This window comes from Plectropomus leopardus, chromosome 15, assembly GCF_008729295.1.
Source record: "Plectropomus leopardus isolate mb chromosome 15, YSFRI_Pleo_2.0, whole genome shotgun sequence".
Taxonomy (NCBI): domain Eukaryota; kingdom Metazoa; phylum Chordata; class Actinopteri; order Perciformes; family Serranidae; genus Plectropomus; species Plectropomus leopardus.
Window position 1 is genome coordinate 22,725,730 of NC_056477.1, and position 27,115 is coordinate 22,752,844.

Here is a 27,115-nt window from a genome sequence, read left to right on the forward strand (position 1 = left end):
GGTTTGTCTGGTTCTTTGTCAGTCAAACAAGATGCTCATTTGCTTGTGATGTTGTCGAGTCAGTGAGTCTTTTCACCCCACTCTCAAAAAACTTAATTTGATTTGCTTTTGTCTCTCGAACAGATGCCTTAAGTCACACAAGTAAATGCACAAACACGTGTAGTTTTGTCTGGTGCTGGTTCTGTCTGTAACAGATAACATAAGATAACGGTGGCAGCCTCAGTATTTAAATATCAACAACCTGACAGCTATTATTGAGGAGCCCTGATCAAACAAGCCGAGGTATCGGTATCGATAAAAAGCATCCGAATGCTGCATCCCCACTGCAGAGTGACATTGCTTCAGTGTCAGTGTCTTCCCCTTATTTTCTTCTTCCTTCTGTCGTGTCACAGCAGCATCCCTCCGAGTTGCAGTAGTTTGCAGCCCGACCTGCTGACCCCTGTCAGCCACAGCTGATAAAATCTGACACCTCGTCTAAAACGCCGAGCTGAGTCTATCACGCTTTTCCCAGGACTCTGCAGGGGCACAAACTTTACAATATGAAGCCACACTGCCACATGTTTTAGTTATTTCCATAACCATATGGTGCTGTCAGTCAAATCATATCCCAACAATCCCCACCCTACCTCTCTGTCGCAAAAAAAACCTTTCACTATGGCAACAACTCAGCTCATTGATTGAACCAGACAAACAGGCAGCTGTCTTTTGGCACAGTGAGGAATGAATGGTGCAAGAATCTGCCTTGACAATATCCTCACAATTCATCTGTTATTGTCCCCGTGTTGATAAGACTTCCTGCTCTGCCTCCGACATAATAATTATACGCCCCTAATTATGCCGTTAGCTGCCAGGCCTGCTCCAACACTTAGTCATGCATTCTGAGAGGGATTACGGGGAAGTATTTGCCACTAATAGGTTATGAAAGAGCGCCTTCTGTTTGTCGAGTGGACAGCTGGAGAAACCTGAACCGTGAATAAGGCTGTGAGCGGAGAAAAGGGTTAGAGTGTGTGACTGACGGAAAATCCAGGTCAAATTGGAAATGAAATAAGAATTGGTTTTAACCTGCTGTAGAAACAAATAGGCACAGAGTGGCAGAAACTTGAGACAGTCACAAGGCTGTGTGTGATGATAAGTGTGCATTGTTTCAATAATTGCAAGGTCGAAAGATCATGGAGTGTCTTGTACGGTGATTAGATTTTTACCATGGTTTCTCTTAGTGCTCACGCTAGTTCTTCTTGCTTGTTTTTCTCTCACGCTGCTGGAATGTGAAAGATTTTTTGGTGTAAAATGGTGTCAGAGGGGAATTTCCAAGAAAAACACACCAGACATAAAAGGTTAAAATCTGTAGGTTTAATCTCTATTTTGTTTTTCATTTCAGTGGGAAACAGGCAGCAAAGAACACATATGGGCTTTAATGAAAGTAGGACTCAATATGACTTTAAAATTCAGCCATGTCTCCTGACAGTTTGACACTGCCTGATAGTAGAAACACCCACCTGTTACTCCAGGCATGTTGTAACAAATTCTTTGATTCATTTGCAGATGTCAGTCATTCTGCAGATGATACTTGTTGTTCAGTCAAACTTTCCCTCCTCCTCCGTGAGTCACTGTTTTTCCCCTTCTGGTTTTGTCGGCTCCGTTATGTTGCCAGTGTACTAATCATAGGTCTGTCTGAGCGTCTGGCCCCAGGTTCCTGGAGCTGAGATGGCCTTCATCACCTCCTCCTCCTCCTCCTCACTAAGCTACCAGAGCTGTTCTCTGGACCAGCCTTGACTGAGACACCAACCCATTAGCATCCTCTGCAGAACTCACTTAGACATTTGCATGCATGCATTCATGCTTTGGGGCGCAGCATCATCGTCTGTGTTTTACTCCTAAACACACTCATTTGTTCCAGAGTAGCGTGATGTTGGAGCATCTGTGTTAGAAAGAAGCTAATGAGTTGGCCCTGTTACTGTAGAGACGGTTTCCCATGATCCCCCGGGGTGCAGAGTAATGCCAGGTTCCTGTCTAATTCGTGGTGACAGGTTTTCCTCTAGCGCCCCCTCTGACCTCGCAGTGGTGCTTCCCCCCTTTCTCCGCCTCTGTCTCAGGTGGAAGCTCATGCCATGCATATTTCATAGATGATCCGAACAGCAGCAGAGATGCAGCCGCAGTATTCAGCCACGGGCCATAGGAACGGAGCTCAGCATGATGGAATGTCTCACACTCACACAACATACATGCACACACAAACCCCCTCATGTATAAACCAGGGCCAACTCCAAACAAACACGCTCTCTCAGCGAATGTTGTGTATGCACTCAGAAACCACGCCGGGTGTACAGTTGCTGCACATCACACAGCCGCAGCTTATATATCATCACATAAATAACTATTAGCCCTGGTTCTCTTTCACTGGGAACATTAAGTATTTGTACAGTCAACACACTCGGCAGGAGAAGGGGAATTCCAGCAGGGTCCACTGACGCTGCATAACAGACAAATCTAAGGTGTTGCTCACCAAAGAAGACTCCATAAATAACATAAAGGCATACTTCTCTAACCAGCTTTGCATCATAACAGTGAGGGCAGTATGTGTAAATAAACTATGGTAAACTTCCCTCCATCTTACCAGCGCCCAGACATCCATGCTAATCCCTCAGCTCACATCAGATTTTAACTGGCTCTAGAATTTATGCTCAAATTACAGATTGTACAAGCACATTTTCATATGCTTGCTACCATGGACACAGAGTATAGAAGTGGATCAAGAGAATAAAGGGGGTGGCTCTCTCTTGATCACCTTTATAATCTTTGTGTCCTCTCGATTTAAGGCAGACCAAACTCAGATCAATCATTAAAACTAGGCAGTGCTTAACAAATATGAAATCGAAATGCTGTCTATGTGTAGTTTCTTTAGAGATAAAAGGTATAGAAGTGGAGAGAGAGAAAGAGACACCTCCCCCCTTTCTCTCTCGATTTGCTTCTATACTCTGTCCCCTCTCCGAAATGCAAACCAAACTCTGATCAAACTGATCAAATATAAACCAAGATTCTGTTACTGTATTGTCTATTTCTCACTTCAGATGTTTTCTGAAACATATTTTAGTGCACTGTTTTACCGTAATTCGAAATTGATTGTTACCAGTCGACCACAATATTGTTTCCTGTGTCAAAACGGACAAGCTTGTGTTACGTCAACCACCAGCAGGAGCATTTATTGGTCTGATGTGGTGCAGTGCATACTGGTATTTGTAGGTTTTTTTACCTCTTGAGCAAAAGTTCATGCCATACCCCTTTTCCTTTGTTTTCGCTGGTCACGTAGCACCAGTTTTCAAAGTACATGTATCTTTCTACTACGTGGACAGGCTAGTTTTATCATAAGACCATCTTTCCAGCAGTGAAATGCTTCTTTAAATATTTATTTTTCTCATCCTGTGTCAGGAAGCGATTTTGTCAGTAAGCAACTCTCTATCAGATTAAATTCATTCATTCATTTTTATATTTTTCTTGCTACATGGACGAGACTACGTTTATAGGAGGGGGCATGATACTTTGTATGGAAGGGGGGATGAAAAGCCTCAGTACATCATGAGATATATATACTAGTCTCCCCTGGGCACTGAAAAATGATTGTATGTTGCCCCTCTTTTAGGAGAATGTGGGAATGATTTGTGGCTGTGATGATTTCTGGATGTAGTGTATGTAGTTGATATATATCTCCCAATGTACTGAGTCTAACTCTTAATGGTAAAACCACACTATTCCCCCATTTCTCACTGCACCATGATGCATTCAGGAGACAACTGTAGATCAGTTTCCCTGCCATGTGTTTTCTTCATTGATTATCTTGTTCATCTGTCACTCAAGATGCCATTGATCAGGTTTTATGTTATTTGTGAGAGTGATGCCTCTCGTCATTTTGTCGTGGCATTTGTTTGAAGGATGCACTGGTCGAGCATTTTCAACATTATATTGGCAAGGTGTTTAAAAGTGAAAGCATGTTCACTGTTGTTTTGTTGCTCATTTCCCTTCTGCCTGATTTTATGGGCTACTCTGTAGCTCTTTTAGCAGAGTGAGCCAATGAACTGTCCATTAAATGTCCATAAAAAGCACCGTAAATACCCAGCTCGCTCTTTTGAGTGCTGGACGGCGGTATGTGGATGTAAGCCGACCCAGTGATGTGGTAGCTCCCCGCTTTGTCTCTGCGCATGAGTCACTGTGCTGTCACAGTGATGTGCCCAACTCTGCTCTCATCCCCATTTCATCCCCATTAGCATCGCAGTGTGTCCCGCGAGGACAGATGACAGGACGACCACTTAACTCAATTTTTCTTCCTGTCCTTCTCCCCCATTATTACTCATGTCCTCCTGTGCTCCATCCCTCCTCCCGCTCACAGTCTCCTCTGTTTTTTTCTTCTTCCTCTGCAGGGTTAGAAAGTGGTGGTGTGACTTTGAAGGAGCCCGCCTCAGAAGGGGAGATCGAGAGCTCTGCGCCGGTCACATTGCGCTGTCATATTGATGGACACCCACGGTGAGTCACCTTAAGTTCAGAGCTCACGGGGTTAAGGATCATGTTGAGGACTGTACTGAAAAACTATTCTTCTGTCCTCGTTGGCCTCTCTCATGCCCTTATGTTCTTCTTTTCCTATTTTTCTCCTTACCCACCCTCCTCATCTTTGTATCTCGTCTTTTTTGGATTCATCAATCAACCGTCTCTTCCCCGAATTTGTCTTCGCTTCCCCTTAACCTCTCTCACGCCTGTCCTTTTATATCCTTTCCCTCTCAGGCCAACATGCCAGTGGTTCAAGGACGGAGTTAAGCTGACGGAGAAGAGCCACCAGATCAACAACAAGGAGAGGACGCTCACCTTTACGAGTGCCAGTCCGGACGACAATGGCCTGTACTACTGCTGTGCCAAGAATGCAGCCGGGCACGTCTGCAGCAACAGCAACTTCTCTCTCAACATCATAGGTGTGTGTGTGTGTGTGTGTGTGTGTGTGTGTGTGTGTGTGTGTGTGTGTGTGTGTGTGTGTGTGTGTGTGTGTGTGTGTGTGTGTGTGTGAGAGTGTGTGTGAGACCTTACATGGCAGTGTGTTAGGCACTTAAGCACTTGCTATGTGTCGTAACCCCCCCGTCACTCTTAAAACTTTGCTATAATAAAAACATGAAAAGCCAAAAAAACATCCTAAAAAAATAGCCACATAAGCAACAACAGCCTGTCCAACACTCAAATATATTAATATTACAACAAAATAAATTTGATAAAAGCAGTAAATCACCTCACATTATAGGAGTTAAAACCAGTAATTAGCATTTTTGCTTTCTAAATGACTCAGGTGAATTTTTCCGTATTGCCACACCTGACAGGAAGCGTGTTGAGACGCGGGAGGAGCTATACAGACCATTAGTGTTGAGAGAGCAGGAAGAGAGAGTGATGGAGTTCCTAATGTGATTACCAGAGAGTGTGTTAGCACCTTCCTCCTCTACCACCCACACAGACAGAAACAACATCATAAACATGTAGCGAGCGAATAATAACATCAGCTCCCTCTGCAGCAGCGTCGTTCTGTTGATCTGACGGGTAGCTTTCACACACACTTTGCTGCGCTGTGTTCAATAAGGAGATGATTTGTTTTTCCTCTCTCAACATGAATTACTGTCTGTTGTTTACTCTGTTTGTGTGTGAGCTCCTCCTGTGTATTATCCCCCCAGCACACCACCGAGTGAGTACAGTACATACAGACGCACATCTGTGCGAGAAACCTGATGCCCCGCACCACTCTAATTAGCCACCTGCAACATACACACAGACACGCTAGCTTAGCACCTGTGTGGAGGAAGAATGGATAATTGTTGAGTTTCCAGTTACCATGTTGCCACCCTCTGCTCTTCTGTAGGGCTTCACCTTAAGGAAAAGCTGACAGATTTAGACAGGTTTTCAATGCACGGTCACAGCTCTTTAAGATGAGACCTTCCCACTGACTTCCTGGGTGGGCCAGCTGGGAATGTCTCTCTTTTTCTTCACACCAGCCAGTAGCCATATCCTAATACTGTGGCTGGCACCATAGCCAGCATAGGCTGTTCAGATTTGAATACTCACACACGTAAACCTGGATTAAGGGTATTTTCACGTTCCCATTTCTTTATTAAGCTCAACGCCCTTCAGATTTGTATTTGGAGTATAACAATGTCCTAAAGTCTGTGTGGTAATTACTCCTCCTCTCGGTTGTGCCGGACCAAATCTGTGGTTTTGGCAGGTCAGAGCAGCCTAGTTCAGTGTTAGAGGGTGTCTGAGAGAGTAGAGTCAAAAGAGTGTAGAAAAAGGAAAATACTGCTGCATTTTTGGGTAATATGACATTGAGCTCAAAAATTCTGCTACTCGCATTGTTAAAAATACAAAATTGACAAGCCTGTAGTCCCATTCCTACTGCACAAAAATCCCCACTAACAGCCGCTAACATCTGGCTTTTTATTTAATGTGAAATGTTGCATTCATTCCCGGGTAAAATGACTCTGCCGTAGCCACCGGTATTTAGCGACTCCCGCTCTGATTAGCTTCTATCGGGAGCGATAGAAATACAACACCTGGACAGGCATGCTAATTGTAGAGCCAACATCGGCAAGATGCAATGACAAGCCGCCAGAAAATACAGTCCACCTCCGCCCAAGCAGCATTGTTCCACATTATTTTGAACATTAAGTTTGAAAGAGAGACTGAATAAATAACAAGTATAAAAAAGAAGTAAATACTGTAACCTTTTCAATGGGGCTATGTTTCTCCTGTTAAAAAAACTGTTTTCCAGCCTGTCCATGATGTTGAACATGACACACCAGGGAAAGAAAACACTCACAGAAAGGCATATTCATCTACTGGAGTATACTAGGAAAGGAGGCTATCGCCTATTTAAGTTGGTTGTCCGTGTTGAAATGAACTGCATTATACGCTTATACGCTTATTTTGTTGGTAAAATATTACTAGTCATTATTAACCCTTTAAATTATATATCAAATTGATCATTCAGGTTCTTGTGTCTAATGTCGACCCCACTTGAGCCCTTCTAACCCCAATATCTTCAACAGTGTAATTTTAGATTATCAGACAAGAGAGAGATGATCTCGTGTGTTTGATTCTATGATCCAGGAGGTAAAAAGCAGGAGGAGATGATGGTCCAGATAAGCTGCAGGGTCTGTCCACCGACCTCATTAAGTCTCTCAAGGGGCCCCTGAAGTGTTGACACATGCACCACCACCTGAAGGCCGCTTGCTCACCAGCCCCACGCTGCTGCTGTTGGCAGATTTTAATAAAGCCATGAATAGATCAGTGCAGCGCACACAGATGAAACTTGATGGTCTGATGCTTACAGATGTAATCATGCAGATGTTTGTGTACCTCCTCTCTAACAGATAAGAGTTTCCCGCGGCCCGTGGTCACTCCTGAGGACCAGGTGGTTTTGAGGAACGAGGAGGCTGCGTTTCACTGCCAGTTCACCGCCGTGCCGCCCCCGACTTTGGAGTGGTACCACGAAAACGAGCTGCTGGTGAACAAGTCTCGGTATGTTGAGAGCTAAATCCTCCCCTCTGCTACACTATTTTCTTTCTCATCATACATCTCCTACTCCTCCTCCACACCGACTCCCTCCACATCCTGCCGCCACTTCATTCCCTCTCCTTACTTACTGTTACATAAGCTTCAGCTACAATCAGGTATTCCTTTGAACCCAATGAGGTGGAACTCTTGCATGGTCTCTACAACTCACGCTCAAGATAAATTGCACAATAAGGAATATTATTACTGGAACAGATTAAAGTTTCTCTTCAGCCTCCTATACATCACTTGAACGCAGCCTTTCTCTCCAGCCTATCACAGAAGACTTTGCAGCTCTCCGGTGTTCATGCACTGATCGGAAAACCCCTCAAGCTACATTCAGCTCACCAGCAAGTCCCCTACACATAAGCACTAGATAATAACCAATTTCTATACCAAGTGCAGAGTATCCCCTCAGGGTTCATAGCACCTCATGCTCATACATAGCTGTTCCACACGGGGAGCAAGGGCCGGTTTTCGATTTTAAAGTGATTATCGTGTTCATTGAGCGAGGGAAGAAAAGGACTACAACATCAATAGTTAGTCACTTGTGTAATGAGCTTGTTGGAGGTGGGTTTGGTCACCTAGGCGGTGATGACTCAGCACCAGGCTTACAGATGGATGGGTAAAAACACACACAGAGACTGTTTCATTAAATTCATGTGGTTAAGGTATTCGAAAGCATCCTGGTGTTCTGTGTGTTTGTGTTTATTGATCTGGGCTGATATAGCGCCAGAGGAATGCAGCTCTCTGCAGGAGATATCATCTGTTTAGCACCTGCACTGTTGAGACAACCCCCCCCCCCCCCCCCCCACCTCGACTGTGTGGGAATTTTATGTAGATTGCTTTCATATGTGTGAAACTAAAAAAAATAAACCAGCGTAAGCTCAAGGCTGTTTTGTACAGACAGAAAGAATTATGCCCCGTGGGTCAAACCAGCTCTGGAGGGAAAAATGTGAGACCAATTCTTTCTTCGCATTTAGCTATAAAGATGATTGCCTTTTTTTTTCTTTTTTTTTTTTTAAAAAAAAAACTCTTTGTTCATTTAGTTTTGTGGTTATTTTAGAGTTTCCTCAGAGTGAAGTAATGTTCCACAGACTTGTTCTCCTTCTCTGGGGTGGAAACACACACAAGCTCCCAAAGCTCATTTCCCTTCTGTTATAGAACAGAGAAGAGAAGAGATGACACAGAAATATCATCCTTCCTCCTCAGCGCAGAGCCAGACACCGCTGGATGAATCTCGGAAAACTCTTACAGCATCCCAAATGTATCCAGCAGTACCTTTACTTATTCCGTTCTGCTTCACATGTTCACTTCTCCCATGAGCTTTTTAATGACTTTGTCATATAGTCGTGATGAGCTGTTGAGTTGTCCGGTCTATTGAGCTTTTTTTCTCTGTGCCGTGTGGGCTATGCAGCTCCTTATCTGTCTGCCCTGAAGCCGGCTTAAGGTCAGCCTTTAATTACTTCTCATCCCGTCCATCACTGGCACTGATACTCCCTTCATCCTGCCAGAGGCCGTGGGCCAGCCGCCACTTCTGTTCTTTAAAAACTACAAGATTTTTTAAAATGAACTCTTTAAGGGACACTTTTTTTATGTTCTGTGGACATTTTTTAACATTTACTTAAGAGATGTTCCGACGCCCATTGCAATACATGAGGTTGTGTATTGGCCAATATTAAATACCAATCCAATACAATTACGTCAAATTAAAAAAAATAAGAAATTGAACAGCTATATACTACTAACCCTGTATGGATATGATTGCTATCAATGTTGTATGGCATGCTCACTTTAAACCATAGACTATTAATAAAGGACGCAGCTCCCGTGGCGTCACCCATTGGTTTTTGGACTCCTGTTTTAAAGCCTCGAGCTTGACATTTCAGCCATCACCATCTTGGTTCTCTGGAGCCAGAAGTGACCATATTTGGACAAGAGGCTGGTGCTATGGAGGAGTGAGGGTTGGATCTGACTCACACACTGTAGTGACTGGTAGCAACAACTTGCAGATAGTCTGTCACTCAGCAGCCCGCCTTTAAATATGTGTAACTTTGGGCCTTAATAAATCGTCCAAACCGCCAAAACTGTTTTTTGTATCTAGCTGTAAACATGCTTATGTCTGCGTTTTAACATGGGGCTCTGTTTTGGAGCCAGCCTCAAGTGGCCATTCAAGGAACTGCAGATTTTGACATTTCTGTATTGGCTTCATTTTTTTCAGCCTCTGAGGTTGCCGCTTGCTTTGAACCCTTAACATCAAACACGGACAAATTCTTATAGAGAAAGATACTATACTAAAGATAAACGAAGATACTATAGAAAGCGAATATCCAACCTTCTGTTCTTTACCACTCTAAACCAGTAGTTGCCATACTTGCTGTATGTTTTGGAGTGGCAAAGACGAGTTGCTTTCTGGGACATTTTGTCCGGGTGTGAAACTACTTAAAATTTTTACATGGTATTAGATGATTGTACCATAGATTTGCAAACTCGCTGATACACAGTCCAGCATTTTAGGCGCCATCATAGGCATCTCTGATACTGGTATCTGTACCAGAACAACTCTAATTTACTCTAACCTGTCTGGAGGTGAAGCAGATGGTTTCGGTTTAGTGAATCAGGGCAATTCAGAAAGCACCAGATAACATGCCAAGCACAGAAAAAGTAGGCCTATGCTAAGAAAGACTTTTGACTCTGGCACCCATATTGTCCTGTGTGCAGATCATATCCATCTGGTACTCCCAGCCGGCCAAAACAAACGCTAAGAAATTATTTTCAGATGCCATCTGAGCGAAATCTGGTGGTGGGAGTCACACGCGTGCAGAGAGTTTCTGTTTCATGTGCTGCTCTGTTAATGTGCTTTCATGTATAAATAATGTGTGACAGTTTATTGGTCAGAGACAGTATGAATGAGCAGAACTTGAAGTGTAAACTGTCTAATCTGTTTTTCCACAGTCTGATCCTGTTCTCCAACGGCACGCTGCTGATCACCCAGGTCAAGCCCAGGAACACGGGGACATACAAGTGTATTGGCCGCGGCCTCAGAGGGCCCCACGTTAAACTGGAGGCCTCACTCCTTATAGCTGGTACGCATACACGCACATATTTGCAGTTGTTGGACTGGTGAGAGATCAACACCTGTGATTCTGTAATCTGAGAGGGAGAAGGGCATTTGGGTTACATATTTATCCCGCCCTCCATCTCATTTTGCTCTCCCCTCCCTTCTTCTTCTTCTGGCTCTTTCACTTAGTGCCAGATCTCTCCGACGATAATCACATTCCCTTATTGACATCCGGCCCAGCTGTATCCACTACACATGCGGCGCTGGGGCATTTTCCTGCTTCCCCTCCATATTATTTCCTCCAACAGTCCAGCTGTTTGTCAAGCTTGTTTATCTCAACAAGGTTTCCTCCAGAGCGTAACAGCACCTGGCTGAACTGGCGGCAAAAGTAACATTAGATAACATACGAGTATGACTCAAACTGGTTAACAAGCAGTGTAATTATGAGGTTGTGAAATGTCATTAGACCAGCCCCTGTGATTTTCATCCAACATCAGTTGAAATTTACTGGGAAGATAGTACTTCTAAATGGAGTGTTAAACCGCTTAAAAATGAAAGCAAAACATCAGAACTACAGCATATAGAGCTTTGTGCGTAATGCTGCAACACAAGCAGGGAAAACAAAGCAGTACACAAGTCCAGACACATCCGAGTTGTTTTAATATTGCACATAACAGCATCTGCTCTTTTCCTGTCTAACCGTGACTCCAACCTCCTTTAAATGGCTGCTTGAGCTTAAAGCAGGAACAATCTGCAGTATCATCTCATTCTGCTAATCAGCCAGCATTTTGAAATGCAAGTGCATGCAAGTCAAATATTTTGTATAAGCTTAGGGCTGGAATTTCTCTGCGTTTCAGAGTCCCAAACACTTTATTCCTCTCAAACAGCCCCCTTTTCCCCAAGGGTTTTGGATTAGTGAGGTACGACTGTATCTGCAGTTTTAACCCAGTGAACCACGGCTCCATTTAAATACCTTAATTCACTTAATCTGATTGTAATCCCTGCAGGCATTATAGGGGATTGTGTCACAGTAGAATTCCGTGTTTAGGGACAAGTTTAAACAGTCACTCCATCGTAGCTCCACCTTACTCACTTCACTGCCCCACTCACCCCACTTCCCCCTACTCGACTTCCCTCTCATGTGCGGAGAAATGCGTGTTTTCGTGTGTTCTCATTAATTGATTTAGGTCCTAGACTCGTCGAGGGTCGCAGCCACCGAACAGCTTTCAGACTGTTGTCGGCCAATAAGGTATTAATGACTTCCATTTGGGACACACACAGTATTATACCACACAGTAGTGGGAGGTCTTGTGAGTCTTTGTACCACAGATCACATTCCACTTTCTGCACAGGGGCTGCCAGTTTTGATATGAGCCACCTCACACAGGCGCTGCTTAATTCCCATACAACCTATATACTCAGTTCGCCTACTGTGCACTTTGTTCTCTAATTACTGTGACCTGCGCAACAAATCAGAGGACTTTTCCTAACAAGACAGGAAATCTGCTAATCTAGCTGTGCGTTGGAATGAAGCATGCTCAGGGCTTCTCATGAAATTCAAAATCAGTAATGCTTCACTGGCTTTGAAGACAGATTGATGATTATCAGGGGTCTTGCATAAATGGAAATCAATTTCATCATTTATGTTGCTGCTTAATGCTGAAAAGCTCTCACTCTTTTACGCTCTCCACTACAGAGATAGAAGACATGGTGCCTAAGATGTCGAAGGTTTTCACAGCGGACACCCTGCAGCGGGTGGCCTGTCGACCACCGCGTGGCAGACCTGAGCCCGAGGTGTGGTGGGAGAGAGGAGGTCAGCGGGTGCCCACAGAGGGCAGAGTCTACCAGGATGGCCTGGATCTGGTCTTCAGTCCCACAGAGGAGGGAGACTCAGGCACATACACCTGTGTGGCCCAGAACAGGGCAGGGCGCAAGACACAGGAGGTCACCTTCACCGTGGCGAGTGAGTCATACAGACAGTTTTAAAGAGACACTTGAAGAATTTTACTTGTTAAAGTCCAGATGAAACTGCATTTTGAGAGCGATCTAGCTTCAAACCCAACATATGCTCCATGTAACATTAGTTGTTGAAGCAGTCCACTCTAAAAAAACGCCTTGAGCATAATCTGGAGCTGTCACTCATACCACCACTTTCCTCAAAGTAAATTAATTCTAGCCAGCAGCGCCGTATCCACAACATAGAAGAAAGAAATTTCTGTGAATTTTTCTCTTTTTCAGTAAAACCTGTATAATGTTGGAGAAAGTTTGAAAAAAAAACCTTCTGCTTGGGCTTGAGACTTGACACTACTCAAAGAAAGCCCGCATTATAAACTGGACATGTGGGGTTTGAAAGAAACAGATGTTAAGCAGGCAGAGGAGAAGCAATGCAGCTTGGGAAACGTAGGATCCAGATTTTTGGGGCTTTGACCTGTCTCGAGAAAAAGGCAGAACATTTCAGTCTCTGTTGCTTTAATTTTGGCTATTGTTTTTTTTTTTAAATCTGTGCTATAATTCGTTTTTTCATACTACCTCCAAAAGTAGTGAAAACAACCCCCCCTCCTAAACTGTAAGCTGACACAGAGCATAAATAGTATCAGTAAGCACTCTTTAATATCACTGTAAGTCATGTTTTTAATATAAGAAACAAGCTGGGGATATTGGGACTATTAATCAGGTATTATTAATTGCTTCTATTTTTAGATTGACCAGTGGGCCAAGCTCATTAACACCTTGTGCTCTCCATCAAGGGACAGCCATGTAGCTGAAAAGATATAATATATATGCACTGTGCAGCTTAGTGTAAAATGTGAGTGCTTATAATATCATTTCTGTGTTTTCATGTGTGTCCATAGCTGCACCAGTGTGGGTGACGAGGCCACAGGACAGCCTCTTAGAGGAGGGTAAACCAGGTTACCTTCACTGTCACGCTCAGGCCAACCCTGAACCCGAGGTCACCTGGCTCCGCAACAACATCATGATCACACCAGAGGTCAGTTATCACACAAAATAAGAGTCTTTTTCTGACATGTATTGTATCTACACCTGGCAGGTGAAAATTTGTAACTTTTTTTCTGTAGGACTCCCGTTTTAAGCTGTTCCCTAACGGCACCCTCAGGATCAACAGTGTGGAGGTGTACGACGGACAGATCTACGGCTGTGAAACCAAAACAGTAGGCGGCCGACTGTCTGGTCTAGCAAGAGTCACTGTGCTTGGTAAGCTGCGAGGGAATCACTCAGTTGATCAATATATACAGTAGATTATACTCTGAACATATACTGAGCTTGTACTTGAAATGATTCCCCAGACTGACTGAACTATCATGAGCAATGAGTGAAATTATATCCGAGGTGTTATGAGTCATACAGTGTTGGGAGAAAATATAAAACAAATGTGGTCTTGCCTGTAGGAGTGTGAGTGTGAATGTGTGTGTTTCCTAAAATAGGATGAGCATGTCCGTGTTGTGTCTCTGGGCGTCCCGCAGGACACCCACAGAGGTGTAAAATATGACTCGTACATGGCAGCTTTCTTCCAGCCTCCATTTTAACACATTATCTCCATGATAAATTCCTATCAGCGTAGCTCTGCTGCTATAGGATTACTATGATAGATGGGCTGCCATGTCGCTGTTTTGTCTATTCAATCTCTGTGTTTATATATATGATCTCAGCCTCTGATAGACCTTCGTTTTTATTCTCACCAGATCTGTGCACATGTGGCCACATTTCCCTGAATGTGTCTGAACATGACGTGCGTCAGTTTAGCGTCATTTTACCTGCAGTTTCGTTTGCACAAAAGAGGCTTGACATGTTTACCATATGTATAATGTGTGTGTGGTGTTTTGACTTGTGTTTCAGAGAAGCTGAAGTTCACCCCAACCCCCCAGCCGTCTCAGTGCCTGGAGCTGGATAACGAGATCACCATCCAGTGCTCAGCTAAAGGCAGAGAGAGCCCCACAATCCGCTGGACCAAAGCAGGTGTGTACGCTTATACAATTATATTTTTCACCAAACACATTTGCCAACCGAATCATCGCACAGAAGGAAGCGTGCATCTACTGCTAGCTCACCTAGCACCGCTGAGGTCGCTAATGTTTACATCTCGTGCTGTCATGAGTAAGTCCACATTTCCTTCTTGCATGGTGATATGGTCAGAAAATAGTTCCTATATGAAACTGCTCACAACAAGGTCTGTGGATTATCTTGAGTAACTGGGTCATGATTGCTGGAAAGAGACGTTGCTTTTGAATTCTTCAAATGTTTTGGCGCACCACAAGCGGAGTGCCAGAGTTTTCATTGAGAGAAGGCAGAAATCTCTACAGCCGATATCTCCAACCCACAGCAACTCACACCAAAACAATCTAAACTGATAAGTAGCACAACAGATAATAGGGAAAATATGTATTTTTGAATTTGGGGTGAACTGTCCCTTTTAGTCCAATAAGAAATGACTGTTTAACAATTTCTTCAGGGGAATATCTCTTCTAATGCAGCAGTACCCCTCGTTCCTTTTATGTTAATGATGACAAATGCCGTTTTCACAAGAATGTGTGGAAACATGCACAGAATCTGCAATAGACAGAGTGTGAGGAAGGTCCATCATCACGGATCATTTCCCCCATTCATCTGCCTTTGCCGTGATGGAGTCGATTTAACCACTTGAATTCCACATGCAGCTCCAGACTCTCCTAATCTCCCTGGGTCCCCATGTGTCTCTCTGTCTCCCCCTGCAGATGGAGGAGAGCTGCCGCCTCGGGTGGAGCAGAGGAACGGCCAGCTCCACTTTAAGAAAGTCACCCGCAGCGACGCCAGCAACTACACTTGCATCGCCTCCAACAGCCTTCAGGGGGAGATCAGAGCCCTGGTGACCCTCATTGTGGCCGGTAAAGTGCCTCGCTCATCATCCTGAAAGAAAGGGGCACACTGCCGCATTCGTCATCAGTCCCACATCGACAGAACGTGTGGTCTCAGTACATCTGAGTCACTGATCATTCTCATCAAGTGGCGAATACAGCAGCATTTATTGTGTTCTTGGTGGCCTTTTTATTGCCCAGTAATGAATTGCATTTGGGTTGTAGAGTGTTACTGAGACGTTAACCACAGCCTGTAAAGGAAATGTTATGGCCCAGTTGTGGTGCAAGTGTTATATTAATGAGCCTCTGTGTGTGTGTTCCTATGTGTTTGTGCACGTGTAGTGTACATTCGCTTTAAGGTGGAACCAGAGAATACAACGGTGTACCAAGGTCACACGGCCATCCTGCACTGCCAGGCCACCGGCGACCCCGAGCCTCACATCCACTGGATGGTCAAAGACAAGACGCTGGATATCAGTAAGAACAGGAGGTAAATGACACACACTTTTTGATTATTCTTTTATACAGCTCAGCTGTAATGTATAAAGATTACAGTTTGTGATCACAGGTTCAAAACAGGATTGCGGTGTCATGTCTGTGCATTCATCATAGATTTAGCTTGTGCTTATATAGTGTTACACAGCTGAGTATAATGGGCCTCATGCAAGAATGTGTCTTACTAACAGATTTGCTCTGAAGTGGCAATTAAGAGTGATTTACAACAACATCATTCACTCATTTTCTTGTTCTTTAAATAATGATCAAACTTATCGAGTGATCCAGATCTTTTAAACAAGTCAAGAACAGATGTCGGACTCTTTCTACAGTTGTAAAAAAAAACCCACTAATTGTCTAGTTTGTCTTGAGAAATTTAAATAATAAGAAAATGAATATAATGCTACATTAATATTCTGTTCTTTTTTTTAATCAGCATATTTTGGCAACTTAAACATTTTTGTCATCAGGAAAGTTGCCTCAGAGTATTAATGCAGGTCTCATGAACATCCTTCATTATGACATCTGACAGTGTTACATCACCTCCATGTAGAGTCTGGTACTCTGTCAATCTCTGTGAGCGGCACATGTCCCCTCGGTCTCCTCCACTTTAAGTCAGCTTGGTTGAAGTTTTTCATTATCTACGTAACTTCATGGCTTGAGTAAAATGACGCCTATACTGACACTGCTAAATGCGTTCTTTTTTTTTTTTTCGGTCTTTTAGTATCCATTAGTAGGCTCCTTGATGTGAAGTTTTTTTTCACACTTGTTTAATATTTATGCCGCCCCGTCCATGCCATCCTTGTAATGCAGTATCTCAGAAACACGTCGTGAGAATTTCTTAAAAGTTGGCACATATATCCACTTAAACTCGAGGATGAACTGATTAGATTTTGGTGGTCAAAGCCACTGCGATCTCACGTCCCTCCCATCACATGAACACAGTATCTGAGGAACAGCCTAAAGGAGTTTCCTTAAATTTGGCCCTAATGTCCACTTGGATTCAAGGATGAAATGGTAAGAGGTCACTGTGATCTTACAACACATGTTCCTGATCATAACTTAAAAATTAATCATTTCACACAAATGTCTAACAGGATACGATAATGATGTGTTGACAATATATAATCAAAAGGTCAACTACAATATGACATAACATTTTCTGACCATTACTCAATGCCATAACTCTGGAACAGAGGGGAGACATCTGGTCCGATAATCTTTGGTGTCCTCTTTGAACCTGTGCTGACTGCATACATCCTCTGTGCTGCCATGTGTTCGAATTTGTAGCTTCTTTGCTGTTGTCATGGTTACGTATGAAAGAGGAAAGACATGGATGTAGATTGCAGCTGGATGGCAGAGCCATACAACTGCCAGGCAACAACTCTAGTTTCTGAATGAATCTTGCCCACGAACGTAGCAACGCAGGCAGCCTTATGAAGCTATTTCAGGCGTGTTGATTATGCTGATGATCAGATCTCACACACAGCTGAGCCACCTGCTCATGAACAGGCTGAGACGAGCACTTTATGACAACTTTGCGTAGCTGAAAAAGCTTGCTGAATACAATTTGAGATGGTTTCATGAGCAAACCCTAGAAGAGTGTAACAGAGACTTAGGATTAGATTAAGAAAATGTTCTTGCATGAGACCTGTTGTGAGTGTGTTTTGGACGTCCAGACCTCCACCTTCATCCACTGTGTCCTTTATTTCTTCCAGAATCCAGAAGATGCCCAACGGCTCCTTGGTGATTAAAGATGTTACGACAGATGACACGGGCAGATACACATGTGTGGCCGGAAACAGCTGCAGCATCAAAGATCGTGTGGCTCAGCTGTATGTAGTAGGTGAGTTAAACTCGCGCACACACACACACACACACACACACACACACACACACACACACACACACATACATATGAGAATGCAAACATACATACAGGGGCTATGTTTATCAGGAACAAAGGTGTACTCATGGGGGCGTGCACCACCATCACAAGCAAAGGATGGAGGCATTAATTAAACCTTCACTCTCTGCCCGTCATCCATCTCGACAGGTTAATAACTACAGCCACGTCTCTGACGCCACGCCTGTCACTGAGGTGATGGGATTGGGCAGACGTTGGATCTAATAATGCTTCACACTCTGGGGCTCCTTGTGTGCTGACTGAAGCTGAAAATTACAGTCACACACTTGCATTAGTGTCCCATAACAACTCATTTTCTTCCCATGTTGCAGGATGGTATTCTGGATTAGCTCAAAGTGGGAGACATGGATTTAGATGTTTGTAGCAGCTTGTCAGGGTCAACATGACAGCTGCATAAAGAAGCCAGACCGGTGACTGCATTAACAGGGCAACTCAGAAAAATGACTTGTTGAATGAACTGATCTGTATGTTTTTAAATAGTATTATAGTTTTAACTGTGTTAAATTTCCCTGCAAGTGCCTTTAATCTATGAAACAGATAAGGACTTGCTTCTTTAGGGCAGAGTAGTTGTGTGACAGTGTTCAAACATCCTTTGCACAGTTTTAACTTTGCACATTATAACTGTAGTGAATCTGTTACACAGTAAACCACATCTGATTCTAAGTGATCTGCATATCTGCATCTTTTGTTTGCATTTCCACTCTTCCATCTCTTATTTTTAAATGCCTATTCTTGGAAAATATTAAATGTGCATACCGATGCTAAAACCAGTTGTGGAATGTCACTATGTACATTTACTGAAGTAGTGTACTTAAGTACAAATTTAAAGGTACTTTTCCTTGTCATGACACTTCTTCTATTTACTGTACATTTCAGAGGGAAATACTGTGCTATGTACTTCACTACATCTTTTCTGATAGTGAAGTTTTTTCATAAATTAAACCACCCAAAAGTTTTGCAAGTACCACTGAAACGATTAGTCAATTAATCAATTAGCTGACTGACATGAAAAAAATGAATTAGCAACCATTCTGATAAACATTTAAGTCATTTTCTGTCTTTTTTAGACATTTAATTTTATTTATTTATTTTAATGTTACTGCATTGTACTTTTACTTTTCATACTTTAAGCATATTTCCCTGATTGTTGGTATTAGTAATTTGACCTAAGTAAATAAATGCAATAATTTCTCCACCACTGGGTAAAACTGTGCTAAAAAAACAACAACAAAATGTACTGAATCATGGAACATAATATGTGATGTTAATTAGAAATGATTTTAGAAGACACGTCCTGTATTTTTCAGAGTTTTTTTTACTTAACCATAATTTCCACCTGTGCCCAACAGACAAACCAGTGCATCCCATTGATGAAGACGGGGACAAGGCTCCATACAAGATGATCCAAACCATCGGCCTGTCGGTGGGAGCAGCCGTGGCTTACATCATCGTAGTACTGGGACTCATGTTTTACTGCAAAAAGAGACGCAACGCTAAAAGACTGCAGAAAGGCCAGGACGGCGAGGAGCCGGAGATGGAGTGTCTGAACGGTAAGTTTGGTGGAGGAGAATGTTTATGACGTTGTGGTGAGACGCTTGTAAACTCAGTCAGGTTATATGAGTCGCTGGCTCAACTTGTGGTCCTCAAAATGTGCTTGAGAGGTTTAAGATATTTGCTGCCATCTTGTGTTTACTTTGGGTATTGCATTTAACTCCAGACTGTTTAATGAGACATGAACTCGGATGACTCTAACTCAGGGCTATTTTGAGCGTGTTTACACTGGAAAAATGAATACTTTAAACAGTCAATTTACATACAGTTTTTTTATTCGTTTTGAGTTGATGTGCATAAGGAAATGGAGGAGCTGCTCAAAGCTGGAAAAAATGAAACTAACTGTGGATGATGGCTAAAATGTTTTTGGAACACCTTAGAACTCAACAATTTTTTTCATTTTTGGATAAACATTTAACTTTGTTTTGATCAAATTTGATTACTAATGACATGGCTTAGCTGTAGTTTGAATAACACTCAATAGTACAACTAATTCCTGCAAACATGTCATACAAGAAAGATGTTTTTCCTCATGCAACATCTCTGTCTCATTTCTAAAAAAATCTTTTTTCTTCATGTTTATCATCTGCTTGTTTTTTGTTAACCCTCCAGATTTGGCAGAGCAGAGCAACACGTTTTGATTTTCATGAGACAATAATGTTTAGATTTCACTGTTTGGACACACATTACACGTGCAGCGCCATTTAGCATCATTTGAGATTTGCATTATGACCTTTCACCCTTTGGGATGCATGTGGTGTTTATCAGGGGGTGCCGTTCAACAAAATGGTCACACCACCGCTGAGATCCAGGAGGAGGTGGCACTCACCAACATGGGTACCATGGCAACAACGGAGAAACGCCACAGCCATGTGAACAATGATAAGCTCCACTTTCCTCGAGCAAACCTACAAACTATCACTACTTTAGGTAAACTGATTCATACAGCTCTCCTCTCATTGACTGTGTTTTTCTGCTCTGATTTCAGTCCCCTGATGTTAAATCTAAATCTACTTTAGATGTGCAACATTGATTTTCAAGCATGTGCTCTGACATTTGCTCTGTGGTGTTAATGTATGTTTAGGCAAAGGGGAGTTCGGTGAGGTGCTGCTGTGCAAGGCGAAAGGAATCGAGGAGAGCGAGGAGGAGATGGTGGTGTTGGTGAAGAGCCTGCAGACCAGAGACGAACAGCTTCAGCTCGACTTCCGCCGCGAGGCTGAGATGTTCGCCAAGCTCAGCCACCCCAACGTCGTCCGCCTGTTGGGCCTGTGTAGGGAGGCAGAGCCCCACTACACCATCTTAGAGTACTATGACCTGGTGAGCACACAGACATAGAAGCATACACACACACACACACACACACACACACACACACACACACACAGGGATTTAAATTATTTTACCTGATATGGTGGCCTCTTTTTTTGCTTTTATGATACCAGGGAGACCTAAAGCAGTTCCTGAGAATTTCCAAAAGCAAAGATGACAAGATCAAATCTCAGCCTATCAGCACCAAGACCAAAGTAAGTGTTGCATGTTGTACCTTTCTTGACAACTCACAGCATCCTGCACACTATCTACCATACAAAGACGAAAAGATACAAAAGTATGTCAGTCTTAGACAGTGGGCCCCCTGACACTTTGGGCCCCTGGTATTTTGCAGGTCAGTAATCCATCGGTGCCTGCATCGTATACATTATAGCATGTTGAAATTGTTTGACATGTTTTAAAAAGATGATTCCATTCTCTGCGAGATCATGTTCCCTTGAGACATTTTGGAGAACACATTTTCTTGTCGAGACTTAGATAAGAAGGTCAGTGCCACTCTCATGTCTGTAGACTGAATCTGAAGCTTCAAACGCAGCATAAAGACTAACTGTTAACTTCACTCTTTCCAAGGGTTAAAACATCCAGCTACCAGCACATTTGAAGCTCACACATCACATCTTATTTGTTTAATCTGTACAAAAAGAATCTCAGAGATTGGAAGTCGAGGCTTTCCGTCATGGTTGTTGTGCTGGACATTTTCTTTGTCAGTGGAGACTTTTTTTCCCAAGACTTTGAAAATACATCTACAGTGACCGCAGCAATTACCAAAGTCACTTTATCTTGACTATTTTTTTGTTTGTTTGTTTTCATTGTTCTATATTTTTGTCTTTTCCATTAGGTTTCCATCTGTGCCCAGGTGGCTCATGGGATGGAACACCTGTCCAATCACCGCTTTGTTCACAAAGACCTTGCTGCTCGAAACTGCCTGATCAACAGTCAGAGGCGCGTGAAAGTGTCAGTGCTCAGCCTCAGCAAGGACGTCTACAACAGGTCTGCTAGAAAAGGAATTTGATTTAAACATAATCACGTGATTTAAGTTCTCAGTCACCTCTGTTCATCCGGCTAATTTGAGCTGTTGTCATCCTCCTGTCATGTCCCTTGTGTAAATGTTTGTAGTGAGTACTATCACTACAGGCAGGCATGGATCCCGCTGCGCTGGCTCCCAGCCGAGTCTGTGTTTGAGGACGACTTCTCAACCAAGTCTGACGTGTGGGCCTTTGGAGTGTTGATGTGGGAAGTATTCAGTCACGGGGAAATGCCATATACCAAACTGAGTGATGATGAGGTGCTGGAAGGTCAGTATGATGCTTTAGCTGCTTATTTTTAGTCTGAGTTCTGATTCAGCACACAAAAAAGCAAGATAATAAGCTAACAATAAGAAAAAGGCCCCTTATGGTTACTTTTGTCTGAATATCTCATATATCTATATATCTATATTTATTAAAGAGCAACTTCAATGTTTTTCAATCTGAACCCTATTTTACCACGTCTTTGTGTCTAAGTAAATACTGGGAACAACAATTTTTAAAAGTGGTGTAGTATTGAGTGAGAGTGCTTCAGATGGCAGCTTGGAAACAGGCTTCAAAGTGACCACTTGGGGTAATTGTGCACTTTCAATTTATGTCCACTAAAAGTGCTTGTTTTTGCTTCGGCTAGGCTCTGATTGTTATTCTCAGCATCTGACAACATTATGGAAAGGGTCCTTACAGAGCCTGATCCTTTTGTTAGAGAGCAAGATCCAGAAATAGCCCCAAATCACAATCTTTAATGCCACTACACTCCATTTATATAAACCGTAGTTTTATCATTGTAAAACACAATTCCTCCAAAGTCGACAGAAACAAAATAAAACTGACGGAGGCTTGGCTCATCTTTCCAGTTTCCACTGTTGGTGACAGTACCCACTCTGGTTTGGTTGAAATAAACACCCACTTAATGTGAAATTATGCTGACGCTATACACACTAAAATGAAAAAAAAAATTTTACTTTTTCTTTTCTTTTTTTTTTAAGATCATTTTTTGGGCTTTGCCTTTATTAGATAGGACAGCTTAAGAGTTACAGGAGAAGAAAGAGGGAATGACATGCAGCAAAGGGCCAAGGCTGGAGTTGAACCAGCAGCCGCTGCAGCACAGACGCAGCCTCTGTACATGATGCGCTCGCTCTACCAACTGAGCTACTTGGAGCCCCGAGAGGCTTTCTCTTAAACAAAATGGTCTATCTCTGTAGGGATCCTTTCCATAATATTGTCTGACATAAAATTTTCTGAACCTGTCAGCAGCAAAAACAAGCACTTTCAGAGGCTGCAAATTTGCACATCTCAAATGTTCAAAGTACTTACATTGCAGCCCTCTCGCTCAATACTGGACTTATTTCAAAAACATGGGATAATACGATCCAGGCTGAAAAACAGAAAAAAATGATCAAACAACTACATGTCCGTGTTTCTGATTTGGTATGACCTTTGTCTTTGTGCTGCTCCTCTTTCCCTCCAGCTCTGCAGACAGGGAAGCTGAAGCTTCCCGTTCCAGACGGATGCCCCTCCAAAATTTACAAGCTCATGGCCCGCTGCTGGGCACTGAGCCTCAAAGAGCGCCCCTCATTCACCGAAATCGTCCACACTCTGGGAGAGCTGCCCTCTGACAGCAAAGTCTGAGACAACTCCACATCAGAGAGGGAACTTTGACCAACCCCCCCCCCCAAAAAAAGACAGGAATGCTGGATTATTAGTCTCACACATTTCAGGGAAGACGGTTGAGGAGAAAACACTTTTTTATGCATTTCAAACAGTGGATGTGTGGATATAAAGACTTCTTTGCTCTATCAGTGGAAACGCACTCATATTTGTGTGAATGGCTTCTTGTGAGCAGTGCCAGGAGTTTGCCTTAACCGCAGTGTGGATGACGCTCCCGTTGACTCCCTGTCTGTGGTTCCACTGTGACCCTGTCTGCGACCGCTCTGTCTCAGAGACGTTTTGTTTCACAGAGCCTCACAACCTCAGTGCCTCTACCCCTGCACACCCACACTCACCGGGACCTCCGACTGCTTAGTAGTGTGTTACGGTGCTCTCACTGGCTCGGATCAATGGAAAATATTGGCCAGAAGTTTCGGGGGGGGGGGGGAGCCCTTGAATTTTAGGTTCTCTGCCCTGTCAAGTCTAAAAGAAGAATGAAGAGACAGTGGGACGTAATGTCAGTGGAGCATTGAAGCTTCAGCAACTTCAGACTGTGTGGAGTGAGATCATTTCAACGGTTCTGCTTGAACTTAAAATCCTATCAGCTGCATCTTGAGGCCGCCACCCGAATCCTGGAGGAGACACTACTCTGAACTGTTCCCATGCTACAGTGTATGTTTGAAGAAGAAGAGGAATAGGGTTTGCATGAAGGTTTGTCTTCTGTTGCGCTTTGCAACGCAAGGAAAATTTTGGAAAAGAAACCTGTATTTTGACAACACTTCAGGAACATAAAAAAAAAGATCAACGCCAAGGAATATATTGAATAGATAAGAATGTGCCAGTGTGGGCTTTGTACGTTTTTATGAGTGTGTTTTGTTCTTGTATTAACTTTGAGGTGCTTATTGGTCACAACATATGGGTAAAAACACCCATTGTACTACGTTAACATGTTGCAGGCATGCAGCCTATCACCGTGTTTAACCTGCGACATCATTTCTTCAGAGGTCCAATCACAGTTTCCCTGCGGGTCCAGTTTTGTGCAATGCTGCAGAGTAGACCACCACACCAGGCAATGTGTACATAATGTAGAAGCCATGCACTAACTTCACTTAAAAAGAATATCCCTCTTTATCATGTTGTGTAGTAGGACATGCAGGTGCCTGTTTATTTATGATGAAGGTCCTGTCTTTTTTCTTTTTTTTAAAAAACTGTTTATAATAGAAAGGTACTTCTCTGATGCGATGTATTCGTTCTCACGGACCATCTCAAAGTGCATTCAGTCTGGGAAACAGCTGGATATGCAAACACAAAGTACAAAGGAGGTCAAAAGAGTACTCATTTAAGTGCCTGGTAAATGAAGGATTATCTTAACTGTTTCCCTCTTTTTTTTTTACTTTATCTAATCAAATGCGATGGCCTTTGTTTTTGAACTTTTTATACATTGTTTTTAGTGTAATATTTTGTTTTTATGAATGCTAGGCACTCACACCTAGACCTCTTTTTTTTAATCTGCTTCAGCAAATGTTCACAGTAATCACAGATATATACAAAAAGTATACATGCTGCTGTCAATAAAGGTTCACAGTGTTTTTACTCAACATGTTGTGATTAATACTTCACATAATGCAGCTTCTAGAACCACATCAGTGATGTTCTCTAAATTTTATTTTTTTTGGTGTGTTTTTTCTATTTTTTTTTTTTTTTTTTGTTTGGTGTGGAAATCAACTTTCAAATCATTTAAACATTATCTTAATTGTTAATGGTTGTTTTCAAAATGCTATTCTATGACATTTTTGTGATATACTATACTATGACATTTTTATCATTTTGTCAAATTTTTCAAGATGCTATACTATGCAATCCCCCCTCTTCAACGCCACACCTTCCCATGGAACTGTCCCCTCCGCCTTTAAAACTGCTGCTGTCACCCCAATCCTTAAAAAAACCTGGCCTTGACCCCTCCTTCCTCAATAACTACTGCCTAATCGCTAACCTCCCCTTCCTTTCTAAAACCCTGGAACGCATTGTTACCACACTCCAATCCTATCTCCACGCCAATAACCTGTTCAAACCCCTCCAATCTGGTTGCCGCCCCCTCCACAGCACAGAAACCTCTGTCCTCAAAGTCCTCAATGACTTCCTCACCTCTGCTGACACTGGTTCCCTCAACATACTCATCCCTCTCCACCTGTTGCATGCTATGTTATGAAGTTTTTCATGCCCTTTGATATGACAAACTATACTATGGCGTTTATTATGCTATTTCTGATGATATGCTATACTATCGTTTTTATCAATTTTCGGACAACATACTATGATATGATGTTTTCATATTTTCCAACGACATACTATACCATGACATTTTTATCAATTTTCGGATTATATACTACGTAGTGACATTTTTATCAGTTTTTTCAACGACATACTCTACTATAATATTAAGATCAATTTTCCAGATGTCATAATATAGCATGTTGGAAAATTGACCGAAAACACCATACTATAATACTATGGTAAAAAATGTCAAGATTTGACATATCCAAAGGGACATCATAGCATAGAATGTTGCAAAAACAGCCAAAAACATCATAATATAGCATGTTGGAAAAAATGGCCAAAAACTGTCCAAATGTGACATGTCGAAAAGACAGGTAAAAATAACTGAAAACCGCATAAAATAGCATGCCAAGTCACATCATTGCATAGAATTTTACAACTACGGCTAAAACATTTAAATATAGCACGTTGAAGAAATGAACAAAAAAGACATACAATAGTATTGGGAAAAATTTAAAAATTTGACATATCCTAAAACAGCTGAAAAACCACATAAAACATCATGCTGAGACACATTATAGAAAAGAATTGTATAAAAATGACCAAAAAAAAGCCAAAAATGTCAAAATTTGAGATGAAAAAACAGCTAAAAACCACTCAAAACAGCGTTAAATAGCATGCTGAGACACTCCATGGCATTGTTGGGAAAACGGCCCAAAACCACATGATGTAGCATCTTGAAAACATGACCGAAAGGGCAAGGATGGCGAAAATGTCAAAATATGACATGTCCCAAAAACAGGTAAAAACACCTCAAAACATTATAAGATAGCGTGCCAAGACACATACAATGTTGCCAAAAACCCCATAATGTAGCATGTTGAAAAAATGACCGAAGGACAAAGACTTAATATTGCTGATATTGCTAAAATAGCCAAAAACAACGTAAAAATGCAACTTGAAAAAAATGACCAAAATGGCAAAACTGTCAACATATGACATGTCCCAAAAACAGCTGAAAACACCTCAAAACAGCATAACATAGCGTGCCAAGACACACCATAGCATAGAATTTTGCTAAAACAGCCAGAAACACTACAAAAAGGCATCTTGAAAAAAATGACCAAAATGGCAAAAATGTCAAAATATGACATGTCCCAAAAACAGCTGAAAACATCTCAAAAGAGCATGAAATGGCATGCCAAGATACACCATAGCATAGAATTTTGCTAAAACGGCCAAAACCACCACAAAAAATGGATCTTGAAAAAATGACCAAAAAGGCAAGGCTATAGTATGGCAAAAATGTCAAAATTGGACATGTCCCAAAAACAGCTGAAAATACCCCAAAACAGCATAAAAAAGTGTGCCAAGTCACACCATA

The 27,115-nt window shown here is 42.4% G+C and overlaps 1 protein-coding gene across 1 annotated transcript in view; it reads left to right on the top strand.

Annotated features, from left to right (window-relative positions):
• ptk7b (protein tyrosine kinase 7b) overlaps positions 1–25,052 on the top strand; it is a 91,397-nt gene extending 66,345 nt beyond the window's left edge. The window contains exons 3-20 of the mRNA XM_042502297.1: positions 4,413–4,515; positions 4,771–4,955; positions 7,389–7,536; positions 10,525–10,655; positions 12,327–12,593; positions 13,483–13,619; positions 13,708–13,843; positions 14,486–14,605; positions 15,361–15,510; positions 15,823–15,970; positions 17,694–17,821; positions 19,252–19,452; positions 20,222–20,383; positions 20,538–20,770; positions 20,896–20,976; positions 21,621–21,772; positions 21,899–22,077; positions 23,276–25,052. Of these exons, the coding sequence (XP_042358231.1) occupies positions 4,413–4,515; positions 4,771–4,955; positions 7,389–7,536; positions 10,525–10,655; positions 12,327–12,593; positions 13,483–13,619; positions 13,708–13,843; positions 14,486–14,605; positions 15,361–15,510; positions 15,823–15,970; positions 17,694–17,821; positions 19,252–19,452; positions 20,222–20,383; positions 20,538–20,770; positions 20,896–20,976; positions 21,621–21,772; positions 21,899–22,077; positions 23,276–23,436 (2,822 nt within the window). The 3' untranslated portion in view covers positions 23,437–25,052. The remainder of the gene's footprint in view (positions 1–4,412; positions 4,516–4,770; positions 4,956–7,388; positions 7,537–10,524; positions 10,656–12,326; positions 12,594–13,482; positions 13,620–13,707; positions 13,844–14,485; positions 14,606–15,360; positions 15,511–15,822; positions 15,971–17,693; positions 17,822–19,251; positions 19,453–20,221; positions 20,384–20,537; positions 20,771–20,895; positions 20,977–21,620; positions 21,773–21,898; positions 22,078–23,275) is intronic.
• Positions 25,053–27,115: the final 2,063 nt, after the last annotated feature.